This window comes from Centropristis striata, chromosome 16, assembly GCF_030273125.1.
Source record: "Centropristis striata isolate RG_2023a ecotype Rhode Island chromosome 16, C.striata_1.0, whole genome shotgun sequence".
NCBI lineage: Eukaryota > Metazoa > Chordata > Actinopteri > Perciformes > Serranidae > Centropristis > Centropristis striata.
The window spans coordinates 6,957,186-6,978,746 of record NC_081532.1 but is presented as its reverse complement, the minus strand read 5'-3'; the positions used below and the strand labels follow the sequence as shown (position 1 = coordinate 6,978,746).

Genomic DNA, 21,561 nt, shown 5'->3' with positions numbered 1-21,561 from the left:
GTAATACAACCCTTTTCTCACAGATTATGAGCCGTTTCACTAGCAAAAGTAGTTCTCTAAAGTAGTCACTCTAAAGGTGTGCAGCATGCACATTTAAATAGGGCCCCTAGTGTTGGTGAACCCAACTTTATCTGGACAAAAATATTGCTCACTGTTGCTAAGCCTTCCTATTGGTTTGTTCCAAGTCACGTGACTTTCAAGGTTCCGGCGGTCAGAACAAAAAACATGGCGGACAGTTCTCTCATTTTTAGTGAAAAAAGTAATATTTTGACTTTGTTTCTGCATAAAAATGGATTTTGATCACATTTCTAGCGAGAAATATATGTTTTATTTTCTAAATATTCACTCAGTGAATGTACATAATCACTTTGTATGTTGGAATAGCCACGGGATATGACTGTCATTAACTTGCATTGTAGCGAAATCCGTGTCAGTTTCACGGAAATTTGAGCGATTCTGTGGCTATTCCACGGATTTTGAGTTAAGCGAAATCCGTGGCTATTTCACGGATTTCTGTGAGACCATGTTGAAATAAATCTAGAGATTCCCAACCTGACAAATGTTTTGTGTAAAGTGATTCATGTGTTAAAACATCACAAACGAGGTTAATCATTCTGAAGTTTCTCTATATTTGCCTTTTCTTGTGAAATGGATGGTTGTAAGTCTTGCAGGCGCTAAAAATAATTCAGGTGGAAGAAACAGAGAAAAAAAAAATCTCTTGCTTACTCAAAGGTTATAAACACATGCAGCCTGTGAAGATGTGGCACAGTTAAATATTGCTTTGATTTAATGATTTTTAACCTTGTTGGTGCAGCTTTAACGTGTTTTCAGATCTAATCCAAGTGGCCCAGAGCCTGTTGGACACTGCCAGAGGTCCTGCACCATACTGTGCCCTTGACACCTTGCCACATAGACACCATACAACATAACAGTTTGCGCTTCATAACACTCCAATTTAACACTTGGATTAAGGCGCAGCAAGGCAGAGCTTCTCCAAGCTTGTCACGTTGTAGGAAATGCTAATTGGATTCACCTGGCGGGCTGCGAACCACCGCCCACAGAACCCCCTGAGCCAGCACAAAAGAAATGAAAAGACATGAACAGAGCAGAGAACAAGGAAGCCACGAACGCTCCGAGGTAGGGGAGGAGGGGATCGACCAAGAAAGCTTGAACGAGAGAGGGAGAGAGTGAGAAAAAAAGAATGAGAAGATTAGTTTACTATGCAGCTGCGTTTGAAGTTTCCCTTTAAGAGACACAATTAGGAGGGAAAAATTTGCACTGGTTTAGCGTGCTATTAAAGCCATACATCTGGGCAATTAAAAAGAGCTACCAAGGTGTTCAGAATTGTGTCATAAAAGTTAACAGGTCTGCGCTGCTCAACAAAACTCTCTCATCACCACACACTTCTGTTCCACCTCTCGCCATGTGCCTCAGCTCTGCTGTTTCTGAGGTCTTACAAAACAACCAAACTATGCATTTCGTCACTATCGAAACATATTCATAGTGAATCATCAGCAATTATGAACATTAGCCAATTTGCAGATACACCTGGTTTGTCATCAAGCTGTGGAGAAAGTTTTCAGGCTTTCTTTTACTGTGCAACAGCCGTTTTCCGTTTGACATCTGTCATACTGGTTCACTGGTGTCGGGGCTTTAGAGGCACTTCAGCTTCACTGTGCCGTAATGACTCAAATTACTTGTGGGTAATTTTGGTGTATTTTTGTCTTTGATTTGTGCCAGGCTGCCCGGAGGGGAAGAAAGTGGAATTCATTACAAGCTTGTTAGATGCCCTCACCACAGACATGGTGCAAGCCATAAATTCACCAGCCCCCTCTGGTGGTGGGAGGTAAGTAGTGTCATGTACTAAAACCCAAGAGTATTGTACCTGAGCAGGATACCTCATGGCTGATTCTTCATGGAAAACTTCCACCACTTCTGGCTTTTCTCATGATCCCTCCCTCTGGTTTTCTGAACTGAATGCTAATATGTTATCTATGACATGTAATGCACAGATCTTGGCAAAGACACTGATGAGGTTTGTGTTCCCGTTCCATCAATGCTAGAACTTAAACACTGATGGGACTGAAGGTATTTGGGATTAAAGTGACACGTATACGTTATGTTCCATAACATGTCATACGTCAAAGCACCCTGTCCACCCCATTCTGCAAACCAAAGCAGAAAATTGATTTAAAAAGATTTTTTATTAAAAACTAAGCCGTGATAAAATAGGTTGTCAGTTTCTGTCATAGAAAAATGACTGAAATATCAAGATTTACATCTTTTTTGCACAAGATGCTGTGATTTGTTTTTATTAGAAATCCACAAAATTGACCAATCTGTCTTGAGTTAAGTCAAGTGATGGCATGTCAAAAAGCAGTGTGTCATGCAGGACTATGAATTGATGTTATCATCTTTTTCCAAGCAATTTCAAAATGATAATGCCATAAATCAAAAAAGAAAACAAACAAAAGTTTAATTTCTTTTTCATAATTCCGCAATGAAACATCAAAAAGGCTTGGGTGTTGTTCCCATAACACAACTCCAACCTCAAAGTACCAACATCATTCCTATTTCACTTTGCCTTGTTTACAGTTGTGCGCTGGCTCTGTGCTGTCATTGGCCAAAGTCATTTTTTTTCTCTTACTTTTTGAGCAGTTCACTTCAGACTTTTTTTTTGTCTTTCATGCAAATCATCCTAGGTTGTGAAACATCCATGCTTTCTCTCTCCATCTGTTCCTCTAACCCATACCAGGTTTGTTGAGCCTGATCCCAGTCACACTTTAGAGGAGAGGGTGGTGCACTGGTACTTCGCCCAGCTGGATAACAACGGCAGCCATGACATCAACAAGAAGGAGCTCAAGCCGTTTAAGAGGTACCTGAAGAAGAAAGCCAAACCCAAGAAATGCGCCCGCAAGTTCACCGACTACTGTGACCTGAATAAGGACAGGGCCATCTCCCTGCAGGAGCTGAAAGGCTGCCTGGGCGTCAGCAAAGAGGGTAAGAGGCAAAGGCAAGCTGGGGAGAAGCTTACAGTTGAGAGCGGGTTGCCACGGTCATGACCCTGGTATGAACCTCAGGCATGCTGGGAAAATCTACATATAGAGTCTCCTTCAGCAGCTAGTTCAGGGATGGGCAACTTAAATGCTGCAGGGGGCCACAATTTTTTATCGACACTCCCACAGGGCCACATATAGGACCGTGCACTTAACCAGATATGATGAAACTGCAATTTTAAATATGTTTACAGTGCAGTAACTTAACATATTTCATGCTCAAATGTATGTATAACAGTATAAATAGGAATACGAAAGGTTTGAAGCAAATAAAAAATAACCACTTACTGTGATTTTTTCCCAGTGCAAGAACAGCAGACCAACATTAATTTAAGAAGTCATTTTGTGCATTTTTACACTACGCTTTTAAGATTTCATGCTCAAATGCATGTAGTTGTACTGAGGGCCACTTCAAGTGAGGGTGCGGGCCGTATGCGGCCCCCAGGCCTCTAGTTGCCCATCCCTGAACTAGTTAGAGTTGCACCTCGGCACGCTGCATTAATGAAAAAACAAAACAAATACATTCTCTTGTAAATGTCAAATTAAGAATTTAAGAGAACAAAAGAGGTGCTGGGTTTTGTTAAGAAAGTGTGAAAGTGTAAATTAGATTTTGCCTAATATTTTCATCATGTCACAGTTTTAACAAGAGGAAGGATGAAGTAACTGTGATGCATGTGACAAACAGATGTGGTGGCAGTCTAAATAAGGTGCACTATGTCACTAAGCACCCACTGATGAATATTTAGACTAGGCTAATGTATTAGTGAATCCTCGTCACTGTCTGGGCTGGTCACTGCAGACTGGACTCTCTAGAGATAATTAACTACTGTCAAAGCAGCTCCCAGTTACAGTCCAAATGTAAGAAAACCAAAGAAATGAAGCTTTAAGTAGTTAGGAGATGCTCAGATGTTAAACAAATTTTACACATAATTAATATTGTAAACTTTCAATTCATTAAAGATAAGTTGCAGGTGACAAAATAATTTTTGCATGTAGCAGTGCTGATGCAAAGGATTTAAACAAATAATAATAATAATAAAAAATACTCAGCTACATTTGAAGTTTATTTTATCGTCACACTGTTAAAATAATCGGGTAAGTAATTTTTTGTCAAAATAGTTTTTTTGCCTAAATCATCTCCTCATGACGCCAGCCACCTATGGTAAAAATCGCCTACATCCTCAGTTGATCAGATCATGTGATTTTACCCCTTTAAGATCATCACTTCTTTGACAATTTGCCACATTCATAGGCATCAGATAAGAACCCAGCAAAGAAGAGCTAGAGGGAGATTGTTTAGTTATCAGTTTAGTTTATCAGTGTTTTATTGTTGACACGAATATTGGTAACATTTTACTCTAAGGTGTCTACATAAGAGTGACATGAGCGTGTCATAAACATGACATGGGATGTGTCATGAACATTAATGACACTTTAAAGTAACATTAATGCTCATGATACTTGTCATGTCATGTTTCTGACAGGCTTGTGTCACTCTTAAGTAGACACCTTCAAAATAAAGTGTTACCATATCTTGCTTAAGTCACAAAGGCATGTTTAAAAAAAAATTGCCCAAGTCATTTATTTCTCTTAAGTTACATAATTTACACACAGTGTTATTACTATGCCAATAGACATTCTTTGTTACATCCTTTTTGAGTGAAATGATCAATAAATGTCATATGTTACACTTTTGGTGAAGTTTTTTGTGTTTCCTGCAAAACTTGAAAAAATGAGTTAGGCGATTATTTTAACAGGGTGACGATATTTCTGTTTTATTTTGTGGCATATTTCAAGTTTTCAGTGACATCTACCTCTATTATATTTCATCCTCATTGTTTCTCCTTTGCAGGTAGTTCAACGACAAGTGGCAACCAAGGGACAAGGCAAGGGACAAAATTGTTCAGTAAGGCAAACTAATACGCTTTTACTAACTCTGGCTTCCTCTGGCTTTGAGTTCTGTAGCCTGCTTATTGTGTAACACATTAACATGCTCTGTGGTGAGACGGATCAGTCTGGAGTAGATAAAGCTTGTTGAAAAAGCAGCGTTTGATTTACGTGCAAAGCTTTAAGTGAGGAAATTAATGCTGAGCTGTACGTGCTTGTGTATCTGTATGAATATGTAATGTAATGTGTGTGTGTCCATGGCTGAGATGGTGTATTGTCATGCGTTCTGCTGGAAAAACAAAGAGCGGTTCAATAAGAGTCAGATTTTGTCTCCAGTGGGTGAAAAGTTATGGCCATTATGTCAGAATTGACATTTGGTTTTATTCTGATCGACAGGCCTGAAAAAATGAAGACAACTCTTAAGATTACTTTGATAGGCTTGAAAAATTTAATTTCAGTAAATAATATGCAGATTTTGCCAATAATCAATAATTTGTGAATTAAATGTAAAAAAAGTGAAAAGCTTAATAAATAATCTGCTAAAGCCAAAATATATTTAATAAATGTATTATCATATATACATAAAGCAGCAAACCCTCACATTTTCAAGTGAAATCAGATCATGTTTGGCATTTTGGCTTTAAATTATTTCTGTGACATCTTTGTCTTGTTTCCAATTTGACCTGACATCAAGAAATTGGTTGAAAAACTCTGAAATGACCAAGAACCAACAAACGCTACAGAGGAATTATCATACCTTTTTGCCTATAGTGGTTCCATCTCCTTCTCCTCTCCATCTCTTTTTTCGAGCCGTCGGGATCCCCCCCATTAAGCAATTATTAGTCCCGTTGGTGCTGTTGACTCTGGCCACTGGGTCGGTTCAGCGCCACATAGCGCTGATGTCATGTGTTTACGCTGGCACCGGCCCGCTGCGCCTGGAGAACAGTGGCTCGGAGCGGGCATAACGTCAGGCCTCTCGGACCCTGGGCCCTGCTGCCAGGATAAACAGCCCCTGTATTGGAAGAGCAGAGAAGGAGGCTCGGCCGGTTGTTTTCCCTGTGGTCACCGAATCTCTCACCTTCATGCATAAGAGCTGGAGGTAAATGGCCTGACAGCTTTATACAGCTCTTTATTTTGCCACTCAGGCACTCTGAGCCAGTGATGATTGTGGAGAGAGTGAGGTATGTAAAGAGAGAAGGAGAGACGGAGGAAGCCTGCGTGAAAGGAGCAGGAGTCTGTGAGAACATATGGCAGCATTCTGCCTTGACTAAGATAGACGGCCATTGTGTTCAGGTATGCCTAGCTGAGCCTCAATGGCCTGGATCCCTTTAAGTCAAGCTGCCTTTGCCAGACATTAAATCTTATCATGCTCTGTCGCAGCTTTGGATCGTCACTGGACTGTTGTTGGACATATTTACAGTTTACAGTACGTGCTTTTTAGTGAAGGATTGTGAGCATGTGGGGCAGAGTGGGGCACATCTGTATGAGGCTCCACGCTCTCAACGCGTTGAAAAGGAAAACATCTGAATACCTTGTGTTAGTTCTGAAGTACTGCTGAGGGTGGCATCCACCCTCTGGAGAGACTGGAATCCTCATTATAGCCCAGATATGTAACTGAAGGCCAGGGCAGAAATTTTCTCTCCTCACAGTCGGGGCATTGGTTAGCACCAGGCCTGGTAGTTCAGATCAAATCAAATCAAATCAATTTTATTTATATAGCCCAAAACACTGAACACATAACACTGAAGATGGCTTCAGTGTTATGTCTCCTTCACTGTAATGAGCAAAAACACAAAAATGTTTCACTGTTCAACTTGTTGCAATGGGATTCAACAGCCTGGTTCATGATGTTCTTTTCAAAAGTCTTAAATCTATTTAGAAAGTCATAAACATACTTTTGCATAAGTACAAACACATGCGGGTGTGTATGTACCAATGCTTGCATGCACACACCAAACATGGGCACACTCAATTATGACATATTAGAGGATCCATTGTGAGTGCTTACAGAAGTTTGACTTTGCAAGATGCAGCAGCCTTTGTTGAGCTTTTGCACTACAGTCACAGCACAAATTCACACATAGACTAAAAGTCATTCATTTAAATTAAGGTTCAATTATGGACCCTAATGAACCAGTGCCCTTGTTGCCAGAGGATCAGATTGCTGGTTTTTACTCACCCAATATTACCTTGAAATCTTGAAGAAAACAGGAAAAATCCTGAATTGAAGTAAATGAAGGCCACATTTAAATATATATCAAAACATCTGTTTACAAACTCACAAAACATGTGCAGTATAATCCAAGTGTCCTTTATTCAGGTGTATGGCTACTACTACCCAGGCACTTAATATTTAAAACACTGTTGCCACTACTGTCCCACACTTGCAACTCCTGAAGAGTAGTATGCCTGCAAAAGCATGAGACGGTAGTGGCCAAATTGTTTTTTAAATACAGGTTCTACTGGGAATAAATGCATGTGGTAAGTAATGAGCATACAACAGGAGAAATGAATAGAAATTATAGTGCACAAGTTGGGTGAACGTTTGTAAATGCATGTTTTGATATAGTTTTGTTGTTAAACGCTGCCTCCATTAACTTCTACCAAGACTTTTTTCTGTTTTTTGATTCTTTGTTTACTGTGGCGGCGTGACAGAAAAACAAAGTTTTCTTCAAGAATTCAAGGTAATGAAGACTTTGTGCTCTGTTCTGCAGGTGAAGCTCGCATTGACAAACACAATCAGTTGTGCACATGCTGTTATGCTTCGTGTGTCCAGTCTGCTGTTTTCTGTCAAACTCCTCTCTTCCTTTCCTGCTCTCTCGTCCTTCCTCTTCTGTTTGTCCTGGCTGTGTCTGTCATTAGGCAGGAATGAAAGGAGGGCATTATGAGGCAGGCCTGGCACCGAGGCTGCAGGACCATTAGAGAGCTCAGAGCCCTGTCCTCCCAGAGCCAACAGCAATTACTCCACACCACTTGTGTTTTAATTACTGTGACATCAGCTCGACACACTGTACTGCGTTAAGGTAACGCAGGTCAACAGAGCGGACTGTGACAGTTAGATAAGCATTGCTTTGATTACGATTACTTCCTGTTAGAAGGATTTTGGAGCAAACTCCTCACCAGAATGTCATTAGCTGACGGTAAACTCCGGCCTGTGTATCCACCTCCTTAGCCAGGTCCTTTTCTCCCTGTTGCCACCATGTACAGGTATACCATGATTCCCAGCTCTTGAGCCAAGTGTCTTTATTGGCTGGTCCCAGGTGAGGCGAGGCGATTCACCGCTAGACAGGATCTGCTTTCAGTTCTTTATCACAAGTGGGGCCAAGGTGTCCAGGGAGAGGCCAGCGAGCTTTGTGTTGTTAATGGCACAGACAGTGTCCTCAGTGACTGAGGAGAGGAGGGAGAGGAGCATTCGCTGCTCTGGAGCCTGGTAATTGCAAAGCCGATTCATCAGCACTACTGTGGCTCAGCTCCTTACAACAGAGACATTTATCTGAGCTAAAGAGAGGAACAACATGACTTCACTGGAAAGAGGAATCAGCAAATATTGTGCTGCATATTTTCACAGGTAGAATATGCCACTAATGCTGCCAAGGTAAAGGGGTTTATAACACCGAATGCACAAAATACTACAGTTCTTGTTACTGAGTTGCAAACTGTTGGTTGAAGGCTACTTAAAAATCCATTAACACCACAGAGGCCAAACTGCAGTCAAATAACAGCTGGTCTGAATCTTAGAGCTTAAACATTTTAACAGTCAAATAATTCTCCATGTTTTCTTCATATCCTGCTTGCCAGACTCAAGGACTCAATGATGCCTGTGTTGGTTTGTCAATCCTCTTATTCAATGGTATCGATCAAACCAAACAAGCTACATAACTACAGTCAAGATTAATGTGAAATGTATTAATACAGGCTGAGATATCGATTTGTATGTCAAAATTTTAGACTGAATATAAGAAGGAGATGTTGTCACAGTGTCGTCACCCATTGGTTTGTAGACCACGGTTTTGAAGCCTCAAGTTTGGCATTTTGGCGTCCGCCATCTTGGTTTTCTTTTACCAGCACATGCAGCAACGATCAGGCGCTGGAAGGAGGCTGTGTTAGCTAGGACTAGCGTTAGCTAAGAGTGTGCAACCATAACTCAAATGAAGCCGGCTCCTTAAAGTGTCTCTTAGTACAACCAAACGCTGAAAAAAACAATTTAGACGATAAAAGCCGTGTTTTCATGAAATGAAAACACACTTGGAGAGGGTAAAAGTAAAGAAATTACAAACATAGTTCACCATAGAAAGAAAAGAAAATCTTTTATGAAACGGTTGGATGCAAGTTGATTCAGTGTCGTGTTTTGTTTCACAGACAAACCAACATGTATTTATACAAAAATGTTAACGGTAGTGGACTGGGTTCAACTAGTTGTGGTAGAAATTGATGGCCATTAAATTTTATTTCAAACACTTAAAGTATAGGTGAAAGCATTCACTGAGGGACTCGCTCATATGGAAGGTAATCTGTGATTTATGGAGCGTTGGAGGGACTGTGATGCTTTAAAGCTTGAACAGAATACTTGACTGAGAGGCAAAGACTTCGTCTGAGACTACAGAAGCTGAAATCAGCTGGACGTCTATTTCATGGCGAACATAACCAGCACTGACAGAGAGTGCACCTGCATTTCCCCACCCCCACAGGCTGCTCACACACACACACACACACACACACATGCACACGGACACACACGCACACGTTCAGAGAGTGACACATACTACATGTACACATACCTGCACAATAAACAAATAAAACAACATACTGTAGATAGATATAAAGACACATATACACACAAACACATTTTAAATGCACAAACATGCAAATGGGTTCATAAAAACACACACACACCCACACACACACACATTCACACACAGCCTGAGCTCTCACGGGACTCAGGAGGACGTCTGCTCCCGTCTGACAGCCATCTGTAAGCAATCTAAGCTCTTTACCCATCTCCTTCTCTCCCAGGCCTCTCTTTTCTTTTTCTCTCTCCCCCTCATCTGATTGATGAGTGGGAAGTCCATCTTTTGTGCAGCATGCTGACTGTCCCAGGCAGTTTCAGCATGGTTGCAACACAACACACAACTTATGGTTGTGCCATAACGCCACCATATGTGATGGTACGTAAGGTCCGTTTGGGTGTAGGTCAGGTACAGCTGCTTAGCAGTCAAACTTTAGTTGGAACCACTGACTGACTCTGACACTGACTGAAGATCAGCTTCTCTTGCATAAATCCTTCCACTTCCTTCTGGTTCCCCCGTCTGTTGGTGGTGGTGGTGGAGTTCTCTTTCTATCATCCTGCGCCATGTTATTTTGAGCCACCCTTCTCTTCTTTTTCTCTTTGGACTTTGGCCAACCTAAGTTGACTTGCATCTCTTGAGTATGGAGTGTGTCGTCTTGCTGTGTGATTTTGAGATAGTTATTATTGGAGATGGTCTGCGGCCGGAATATATGCAAGATCTTTTGTAGGCATTATGTCTGGAAGTTTGCTAGTGTCCTGTTCTGCTGTTTTCCAGCATTCTGCACCATAGAATAGTGTTGATAGTACCTAACTTTAATATAGCTGATGGTGCTGAATTGGTTAGATTTCCATATTTGTTTCTTATGAAAGATGTGCATGCTTTATCTATCTTTACCTTGTACCACCATTGTGGTAAACTGTGCTTTCTACATATTTAAATGATCAGTGTTGCCTAAGACTCGTGACTATTTTGTTGTTGAATTGATGTTGATGGGCATGACTGGTTTTACTCACACTATCCCCACTCCTATTTCGTGTGAAAAGAGCTGTGTTTTTTTGACAATGTTTATGTGTATGTGAGAGGAGGACTAGGTCATCCGCAAAGTCAAAGACTTCAAGAGCAGAATTCTGAAAAAAACTGCTGTATACTACAGAAAACAACAACAAATTAAACCTCAACATCTAGCTGTGAAGACCCACAAAAGCCCCAAACTTGCATGACTGCCACCAACTTCCCTCGGGAAGTCGGTGGCGTGATGAAGTGGCGAAACATCGGTTTTGCTTCTGGAATGTCCAAACTTGTTTGCTTCATATTGAATTTTAAAATAGTCGTGTAAAACACAATAGATAACAGAAGCCACATTGCTGCATCTAATCCTACTTTTAACAGGCTTTACTTTTGTTACTATCGTGAGGCAAATAACATTTAAGAATTAATGGAAAAAGTACAGATATTATGTTCTTAGCTGAACTAAACCAAAAATATCACAGTCTTGACTGGAGTCTGTTTAATGGTTTAACTTTAGTAAAATGATTGACGTGCTCACTCAAAAACGCAACATGCATCATTTAGAAACCTTTTGTATGAAACTACATTTTACATACAGAATTTAAATGTTGTGTGTGACTTATTCTGTCTGTCTAAGTAAGCTTCTGTCTGTGGAGGATGCCATTGTCTTGTCACGCAAGAGCTTGTGTGCGAGTGCATCTGCATGCCGGATACTAAAACAGATGAGTGAATACCTTTTTTTCCCCCCTTCTTCCCCTCTCTTGTCTGTCTTTCTTTCTGTTCCCAGTAGGTCGTCTGGTGTGAGAAGAGAAGGATCCCGAAGCTGAGACGAGAGCAGAGGGCACAGAGGGAAGGCATCTGTACGCTTGCTGACAGGAAAGAGAAAGATGGAGCAGAAAAATTACCAAGTTCCTGAGTTTCAAAAAAGTGAACAGAAGAACAAGAAAACGAAGCGGCGCCAAAATATTTGCACTTTCTCCTCCCTATGTTTGACATTTTATCTGTTTGTACGTGTGTTTTATTTTCTCTTGAAGTGACTGAAAAAGGTCTAGGTAAGAATGAGAATATATTTGTAAAAAGATGACAGGCTCACCACTGGAAGATGTGTATGTTACCACATTTCCCCTTGTGTTTTAGTCTGCTGTTGTGATTCATTCTGTCCTCACATAACAGGAAGAGGCACTAACACACATTTTGTGGCTAATAAATTAAACTTACATTTCCCCTGTTATATATAGGAGCACACAGGCCAGTGGTTTCTCCCTAAACAGGAGCTTACAGTGAGCCACATTCAGCCCAAATGATGTTCGATACTAAAAAGGAGGACCTATGGCAATGTAGACCAATTTAAACGAATGTGTAATATTATATGTGAGCATGCAATATTAAAGGAGCAGTCAGCGATTCTAATCCTTTTTTTTTTGTCAAATTCAGCAAATATCCCCCTACCACCCGTTAGCTTTCCGTTGTGTGTGTTTTTTTCAAAATTGCATACACAGCCTAGCTCGGGAAATGGGAAATAAACAAAGTGGTTTGTACCACTTTTCCAGCCAATCAGCAATAGCTGGCTTGTGCATAAGACAAGGGAAAGGGCCTGTATGTATAAAGACCAAGGCAGTGGGAGCGAGAGAGACAATAAAAAAAAAAGAGCACTGTCGGAGGAGTTAATATTTCAGCAATCTCTCTCCACAATCGCTGACTCCACCTTTAAGTAAACGGCATGAATAAGAATTAAACTGTGACCATGAAGTCTAATTTATCAGCACAGAATTAGCTGAATGAATCCCCTTGCACTGTACAGAGCTTTCTAGATACATTAACATTTTGGCTTAAGAATCAGATCTTCGTGGAGAATGTCTGAGATGTGTTATGTCTGGTTTTTGTTTGGCACATACCAGTGTTGGGGAAAGCTAGCTGCAAGTAAGTACTTACTTGCTTACCACACAGTTACTTAAAGGTGTACTTTTTGTGCAACCAAAACCAATGCAAGAACATTATGTTGTATGTAGTTTGTAGTTCGGTCATTAGCATGTTGTCTGCACAGGAAGCCTTGATGTTTTCAATGTTTTTCTACTTTCGTATAAAGTTTGTGCTAACAAATTAAAATAATTATAGTTCAGTAAAAAAAAAAAAACACTTCAAAGAGCGAATAGAAACAGATTGTGAGAACTGAAAATGTGTAGCTGTCAGTAATAACAAAAGGTAATATGAGTCATGCATTCCCCCCAACACTGGTACAGTACATACACAGTTTTAGCAGTATACTAATGCAGCTTAACACTGAAGCACACAGCAGGTTAAACATTTCTACATGAATGTGGCAGAATGAACATGTTAAAGCTGCATTAATTAATGAAAGTTTAAGACACACATCCCTGAAATATTACAGCCTCAGAATGGTTTTATGGCTAACATTAGATGCCTCATTACAGATGTAGCCAACACAGAGCAGCATCTAAAGTCCAATATTGAGCTCTCCTTTTAGTTCGGTTTTGGTCTCCACCTACTCGTAAGACAAATCTGGTTCTTTAGTGGCTAAACGCTTGACTGTGTTCACCAGCTAGTTGCAAACTCTGTCTGTTCAGTGTTTTGTGCTGAGCAGGTAGCATATAGTCGTTTTATCATGACTTGATGAGAGTGCTAAAACCAAACTATAAGGTAAATGTGCCATAAAAACTGTGGTGTAGTTAACAGTTAAGAGAAACTAAAAAAAGTGAAGCAGAGTTGGGTGATAATTCTCTGAGGCTTCTTCTGTACAAGAAACCCATTTCACATAAACCATATATTAGGGCTGGGCAATATGGACCAAAAGTCATATCCCGATATATTTAGGCTGAATATCGATATACGATATATATCCCGATATTTTTATGTGAGAGCAAATGTTCAGTCAGAGTCAAAGTCAGATATGACATGTCACAAGTAGTTTTATTGAACCTGTTTATTTAAGTGAACATAAATACTGTATAACAACAGGAGTACCTTTTTTTTTTTTTTTTTAATCAAAGCTCCATAAAATGCACATTTAAATAAAAAAAGCAAAAAAAGCATTTATATATAAGGAAAGACGTTTTTTAACTATATCGATATATGCGATATGGAATAATTCCATATCACAATTAAAAATATATTGATATATTTTTTATATCGATATATCGCCCAGCCCTAGTGGTGATATGTAAAAAATTATTGATTAATGCAGCTTTAAGTTCAAACCACAAAGAAGGCCATTGGTTTACACATCTTGTGTCACTCTGTTGTTTTATGTGTAATTTTATGTCAAGTTAATTTTATGTTCGTATTCATTTTCTACACAATCAAACCTGAAAAACAGCTAAAGAGTATTTCCAGTTTGTTAATGGTGAATTCTGCATGTTTTTATAATTTGTGTTTGATGATCATAAGTTCATCAGGCTCTACTGGCTGCCTTTACAAATTACAACAACCTCAACAAATCTCTGACATAGACCCCCTGGTGGGGATGTTATTTTCCAAAACAGATTACAGTCCAGAGAATGACTTAAATATTTTTTATTAGAACCAGGAAAAAGCGGTGGCACAGATGACTAAACCCAACCAGTAAATGAAGTAAGCTGTTTACATGGCTCACTATCCCGTTAATATCAGCTAATTTCAGCTGTCATATTCACGTTCATCAAAGTTATTGTAAACAAGATGTGGCATTTACAAATGCCGGCACCTAAAGTAAATATTTGAGTCTCCCCAGTAATATCAGGGTACATTTTGTTTGTAAACACATTTATTGTCTGTCCTCCAACAGTTAATGTCACTCCCTTCTCTGTGAAACACTTCACACCACACATATTTGGAGAGTTGCCACCTTGTGTAAGACAATGCAGTAAGTAATTTTAAATCCCCCCCTAGAGTGTCCGATGAAGAGGAAAATGACAGAGCAGAGAGGAAAAACACTAGAAAAAGACCTTATGAACAACTTTTTTGGAATGTAAATAAAATTTCTTCCTCACATTTGGAAACAATCGAGTTTCAAAATTGGAGAATCCGGAGTTTGCAATTGTGGTCTGAATGTGTATTTGTTTTGAGTTGTGTATTTGTTAGCATATTCCCAAGAGTCACTGCAGTGGCTCATGAACATGAGACAAGAGAGGCTCCCATTGTAAATATGTACAATAACCTTTATTTGTTTGTTTGTTTTACTAAATTTCATTGTGGGGTGTATGGGTGTTCACTTACTTCACTGTCATTCTGACTTATTGTAAAGAAATATATACTTTTCTCTGGTTTTACATCATGTCAAACATTTGGCTATTACAGTAGCTAATTCACAAAACTGAAATGCTTAGACCGGACTGTATGTTATAAGCTCTGAGCACTGTTTATTTGATCTGTGGTGGGGGTTATTTGACCAAGTCAGCTTGTGTTTTATGACTCCTCTCATCACTAGGCATGGTCAAGTATGTATACATTATCTATGTGGTGCTTAATCCACTACAATCACAAGTCCAGTCTCGTCTAATTTGAACTGGATATTTATGCCAAGAAAGAGAAAAAAAACCCCTTTTCTCTTAGACGGCTGTTCAGTCTCTCCTGAGTGCCTGCTTCAGTCCAGGTCTGAACACTGGGCTTGTGTGTCTGCTGAAGTGCTTCCAGACGCCGCGGAGCTGCAGATCACAAGAGAGATCTAAAACAACCTAACAGGCTAGTAATCATTGCTAATCATGATGGGGGACGTCTAGCGAAGGAGGCTTACAGATGACTGTCAGTCTGACAAGGAGAAGCCAAAATCGTCTTGCTGCTCACCGGTAACCTTTCCATTGCAGAGCCCCAACAGGCTTGTCAAGACCATCTCAATGTGTTTTGACAATATTTCTTATTCATAGCTGAAGAAATGAGATCGGTTGGAAGACAAAACACCGAGACGTGTTGTCTTTGGGTAAACGTGGTTGATGTAAATTATGTGGCTTGAGGTGCAGCTGTTTGGCTAAGCAATGAAAACAAAAAAATGCTTTTCCACTTTAACATAGACCTTATTTTCTTGAGTCATTTGAGCCTGTGTCACAATAGACTCGTACAAGACTAAACAATAGAAAGGACCAAAAAGAAAAAAAGGGCTGTTTTCTTTAGAGGGGAACCAACGCTGGCAGACTTTATGAAGTGCATCTTGGCACACAGCAGTGGCTTACACCTGGGTTGTATCACTTTTCTGGGTAGTTTGTGTTTTTTCCCACCTGAACTGAGACATAAATTTTAAGCGGCCATAATGAGAAAAAGGTCTGTAGTTGCCTTACATTCAGGATAACTGAAACGCTAACATACCAGTTATTTTCTACTTAAAGCAGCAATAATCAATATTTGAATATTAATCATGACAAACAATGTGGAAGGTGTCCCCTGAAATGTATAAAGCGCTATATTGAGTTTCAGCTCACTGTTATGCTGTCTGGCCTGCAACTTTAACATTTTGGTTCACTCTCATAGTGTTGTTTTTTTTTACCACAAAAATTATAAAAAAGCTCTATAGAGTACTGCAGGGGCGAAGTTTTGCAGGCCCGAAAAAGCATAATTTTGGATCACTGCAGAAAAAATGCTCTGTGATAAACAGATTATATTACTTACACATTTTGTTCATCACTGTTATGTTTTTTGAAGCGTCAATGCAATCACCAGAGGTAAAAGGCTAATGTTAGGCTATAAACAAACCACATCACCGTCCCTTACATGACTTCAACATCAGTAACACTTAGCTGAAAGCCCTCCGACAACCTCTCCAGTCTAATTTAGCCATTTGTTAGCAAATGCCTTTTTTAAGACACACTACAGAGATAAATTTGGTTCCCAGAGCACCAAAATATTGGATATAGCTGTCACTTCTCTTTTGCAGGAGCATAAGAAGAGAATAAATGTGCACCACTTTGTATCCAGTCTAGTCCACCTGTTTTGACTCAAGTTTAAGTAGTTGCAAAAGCATAAAAATTCTAAAACAGGATCAGATGGTTTTCTATTTCTTGAATTACCATCATAGCTACTCTCTAATGGTATATTTCTTGTACAAACATGCCAGAAAAACACAACGATAAAAGCAACAATAATACAAACTGATCCTGATACCATTGCACCACCTCTATTTAAACTATGCTCAGTTTAGACTCTGTATTGTGAAGTAAAACAGCATTTAGAGCTGAAGTAGAGAACAAGCTCTCTGGGAAAGAAGGAGGAGTTCAACACTGACCCCTAAAGGTGATGTTGGCTTACTGCAGACTGCAAGTTCACATATTGAACTCTGTTTGCCAGGTATGCACACACATACTGCACAGAATCAGCCAAGCCAATTGAATTCCATGAACTGGCAATAAATATTTTCAAAGAAAAGTTGCATTTTTCTAACTTTAATGGGGACTCAACTGCATCATTTGTTTTAAGTCTGCATAAAAGCTGACAAAAAATTGGCAGGTGATGTATCAATTTTATAAGTAGCTCAAGGTTGACCATTTCTTTGCTATATATATGATTAGGACTCATTTTCAAACATTTTTTGATTGATAAAACTTGACTACAAAGATGCACTCTGTTTGGCCTGTTGATCACATTCTCTGATTTAGTGATGAGACTTCAAAGGTGTGGATGTTGTCAGTGCATGATGGGAGTTGGAGGGCTTCGGGGTGAGGTCGCTGGTGATGGGGGTGGTTTGGAAATGGGGGAGGCAGAGCGGGCGGGGAGGGTTGTATCACAGATGAAATTGGAGCCAAGAGGCAGCTGCAGTACATCTGTCTTGTACTGACACATGTGGCATTTGACTTCCAGTGTGAAGTTCAAAAGAGTTTTTGTAATGACGCAGCTGCTTAGGGATGTATGTGCGTGTGTGTGTGTTTTAGAGAGTGTGTGTTTTCTCCTTTGTTGAAGGTGGGGTGGAGGGTAGGCGGGTTGCCAAAGGGGTTTCATAGGTGAGGACAGGAATTTGGGGGGTTTGAAAGTGACGTGTGGGCAATACAGGTGCTGCATGATGTTGTTTCAGGAAGTTTATAGCTCGTATTTACAGTGTGATCACCAACCCAATGTGTGAGTATTCAAACTATCATTAACAGGTTTGAATCCTAAAAAACATCTTACTGTAGCTTGTAAAAAAAACAGAACAAATAAAATTGTGCAAATCCAGCATGTCTCACAATACAGAGGATATTTTTACTAAAAATTACAACTATCAACATGGAGAAATATAGGATTTCTGTCCATGCAGGAGTTGCTTAATTAGAGCCCAGAAACTTCCTATCATAAGACAGGAAGAGACACATTAAATAAGTTACCTAATAACACCTGGAAAAGTAAATCTATACAGTTTCTTTAATACCGTACACAGTATACAATGACCTATTATTTTACATTTCCCACATGTTTTGGCAGTGATGAGTAATTCTGTGCAGTTTTTTTCCTCCTTTCAGTGCATTGAAACATTTAGAAACAGATCAAACACCATTACAGGTAATTAGGGAGGGCTATTAGCCTGTTTGATAGCTAAACATTAGCTGTGGGGGGATTATGGTGCACTCTGCTCACCATTTGTGCCTGATGCCCTCTGTTCCTGCAGCAGCACCTGCCCAGCAGCCTGAGCCTGCAAAGGGTCAGGGGGTTGCCTGCCAGGAGGCCAGGGCTCAGGGGTCAGAGGTCATGTTCCAGACAGGCGTATCCACACGCTGATTGAGAACTCAGCTGCAGGAACAGAGCTTGCAGGTGGACGGCGCATTTTACCCCCTAACGCTAATTATACTTTCCTCTTTTTTTGTGCTCATACTCTACTGTGCGACAGATTTGGGTTAAATATAGTTCTGTTACATCAGAGTGGTTTTGTGGATAGATTTCAATCACAAAGTAAGAATTAAATTAAGCAAAGGACAAGTACATTCAGTACTAAATCCTAGATTGCTTCAATAAAATCAGAGAATTTGAAAAACAGGGAACATTTTGCGGTGTGAGGACCCTTTTATAATTCAGGGAATTATTATTTATGCAAAGTAATTGCATTTCTGAGAGCTAAAGGTCCTTGAACAGTTATGAAACTTTTTCTTCGATCTTGTTTTTACTTGATAGCTCCCACCTACACAACTTCAACAAAGAAGCCCTCAAGGTACGTTTCACCCAGCTGTACAAAAGATGGTAGGCACATGTAACATCCCAAAACTTAATTCTTAATTCTCTTAAAGAGTTTCACATCTTTTCCAGCCACTGAACTTTAACAAACTCTAGAAGATTCAACCTGAGATCAACTTTAAATTTGGTCGGTACAATCTTTAAGACTGAAGTGGTTAAAAATATGCAACCTTTTTGCCCATTTTGCAATGAAACAGTAAGTTCTGGTAACTTAAATGTGCATTGTCCAATCTGCAACGTCATACCGCTAGAAATAATTACACTGAACAAAAATATAAATGCAACACTTTTGTTTTTGCTCCCATTTTTCATGAGCTGAAGAGCTAAGCTAAAACTTTTTCTACATACTCAAAAATAACCATTTCTCTCAAATATTGTTCACAAATCTGTCTAAATCTGTGATAGTGAGCACTTCTCCTTTGCAGAGATAATCCATCCCACCTCACAGGTATGGCATATCAAGATGCTGACTAGACAGTCAGATTATTGCACAGGTGTGCCTTAGGCTGGCTACAATAAAAGGCCACTCTAAAATGTTGAATGTAAAATATATTGTGATTATAAACCACCTTCAAGAAAACTAAGGCCTGAAAATCAGAAAAGGTAAACAAAGTACAGAACAATATCTCAAAGTTATATCTATCAACAGTTTGGAAAGTAACTATTAATATTTTACAACATTAACAAGAAATAAAGATTTGAAATATCAAACTAGGTGTGTTATATAGTACACAGTTTTATGGGAGGTTTTCTCAACAAAAGAATTTCATATATGAGTCAGTGCAGCACAGGTTTTTCTGTGGATTGGTATTATCTGCTTTTCATCACCTCATGGCCTCAGGGCCCACTTAGTATTCATTTGTACATATTTCACTTATGTTTCATGATTAAAAGATTATTTTCATGCACAAATGATGTGGTTTGTGGTGAGGCCGGGGAATGTTCCCTCACCCAACATTATGATTCATCTTTCTCCTCCACCTTTATTAATTTGGCTCGTGCAATGCAGCAGCAAAAAGCAGTTACTGCCCATTTAGGTTTGTTTCAAGAGGCAGGTGTGTATGTACATGATTTCATTTTGCAGAGTCACATAATAACCTATATTTTACTTGTGGTAATGCCTCATGTGCACACATGTAGCCTATACATAAAGCTGTGTTTGCACATACTAGCATGGAAACAAGTCTTATGTCATTTGATAAGACTGGGTTAGATTAAACTCCACTGATCCATGTGAAGAAATGAACAAAAAGCACAAAATATGCCAATTAAGACGATGCATTTCATCAGCTGAATTTAAAGCATGAAAACCATAAAACTGAGGTAATGAGATTTTTTAACGTGAGTGCGATTTTAAGTCCTCTATTACTTCATATGGGGGAAATACAGGGAAGATGACGTAGTACCCACATAGAATATATGGATACACTATTAAATTATAGCAAACACAAAACACCCACAGGCCCATGCACAAATTTGCACGCGAACACATGCAAGCACAAATTTAAGAACAGATAATCACCCCTACTATAATGAACATGAATTATGAGATTATACAAACATTAAAAAAAAAACACACCAGGCCAAGACGGCTTTAGCCATTAATGCTCCACCGCTCCCCCTCATGTGATCTCTTTGATCAGGATCAGTCTGGTTTTGGGATTACTCTGATATGTGCATGCTTCTGTCACAGCTCTAGGACAGACTGACAGATGTTGGAAAATGATACATCTAGAGCTTTGGGCGGACAGGGAGCATTTTAGGCAAATATTAGGATGGAAGGAGGAGGACAGATTCTAAATATGTATATATAAAATATGGAAAAGACTGGAAAAGCTTCTCTCACTTTTATCTACATGAAATATGTACAAATAAAGTGGGCCCTGAGGCCTGGAGGTGATGAAAAGCAGATTATACCAGGACACAGAACCACCTGTGCTGCAATGAATCAACAGAAGAGATCCCAGACCTCCATTCTAGCATCCTCACACTGACATACAGTTAATCCGTGAACTTTTATGCCCCTATCTGCCTGCACACAATCTCACTTTGCTCGAGGGCCCTCAATTTACAGTCATGGAAAAAATTATTACTATTTCTTCATTTTCTTGTTCATTTTAATTGCCTGGTACAACTTAAGGTACATCAAATATAATGATAACAACAAAAATAGCTGAGAAGAGTTTAATTTAAGAGCTGATATCTAGATATTTTCCATGGTTATCTTAAATTAAACTCTTATCAGCTATTTTTGTTGTTATCATTATATTTGTCCAAACAAATCTACCTTTAGTTTTACCAGGCATCAAAATGAACAAGAAATTGAAGAAAACAAGGGCTGTCTAATAATTTTTTCCATGACTCTAGACTCTAGACTCAGAATTCGTGCTTGCAAAACTCTGTTGAAATTCATCTTGCAACCTCTGTGAGCTCTTTTAAATCATTACTAAAAACTAATTTTTATAAACTTACTGTTTTGTATTAACCTATTTTTTGTATTTGATGTGATTTGTTTAATGAATGTGTATATATCACTTTGTAACCCTGTTTTTAAAGTATGCTATATAAATAAAGTTAATATTATAACTACTTCATCCTGGTGCTGCCTGTTAAATCTGTGAGGCTCTAAATTGTGACAGCATTGTGTGATGGGTGTTGCCTTACACTATCTTTGAAAGCACCACATAGTGTCTCTGCTTAAG

The 21,561-nt window shown here is 39.3% G+C and overlaps 1 protein-coding gene and 1 long non-coding RNA gene across 7 annotated transcripts in view; one reads left to right on the top strand and one right to left on the bottom strand.

Annotated features, from left to right (window-relative positions):
- The window catches only part of smoc1 (SPARC related modular calcium binding 1), a 58,466-nt gene extending 45,521 nt beyond the window's left edge, over positions 1-12,945 (top strand). For 5 of the 6 annotated variants that reach the window (XM_059353077.1, XM_059353076.1, XM_059353075.1 and 2 more), the window contains 4 exons: positions 1,741-1,846; positions 2,756-3,000; positions 4,909-4,942; positions 11,526-12,945. In XM_059353077.1, coding sequence (XP_059209060.1) covers positions 1,741-1,846; positions 2,756-3,000; positions 4,909-4,942; positions 11,526-11,565 — 425 coding nt within the window. In that variant the 3' untranslated portion in view covers positions 11,566-12,945. Of the gene's footprint in view, positions 1-1,740; positions 1,847-2,755; positions 3,001-4,908; positions 4,963-11,525 lie in introns of all 6 variants that reach the window. The other variant, XM_059353073.1, reaches the window with a different exon arrangement.
- Positions 5,494-21,561, bottom strand: part of LOC131988076 (uncharacterized) — a 60,952-nt gene continuing 44,884 nt past the window's right edge. The window contains exon 4 of the long non-coding RNA XR_009395852.1: positions 5,494-5,955. This is a non-coding gene — a long non-coding RNA (uncharacterized LOC131988076). The remainder of the gene's footprint in view (positions 5,956-21,561) is intronic.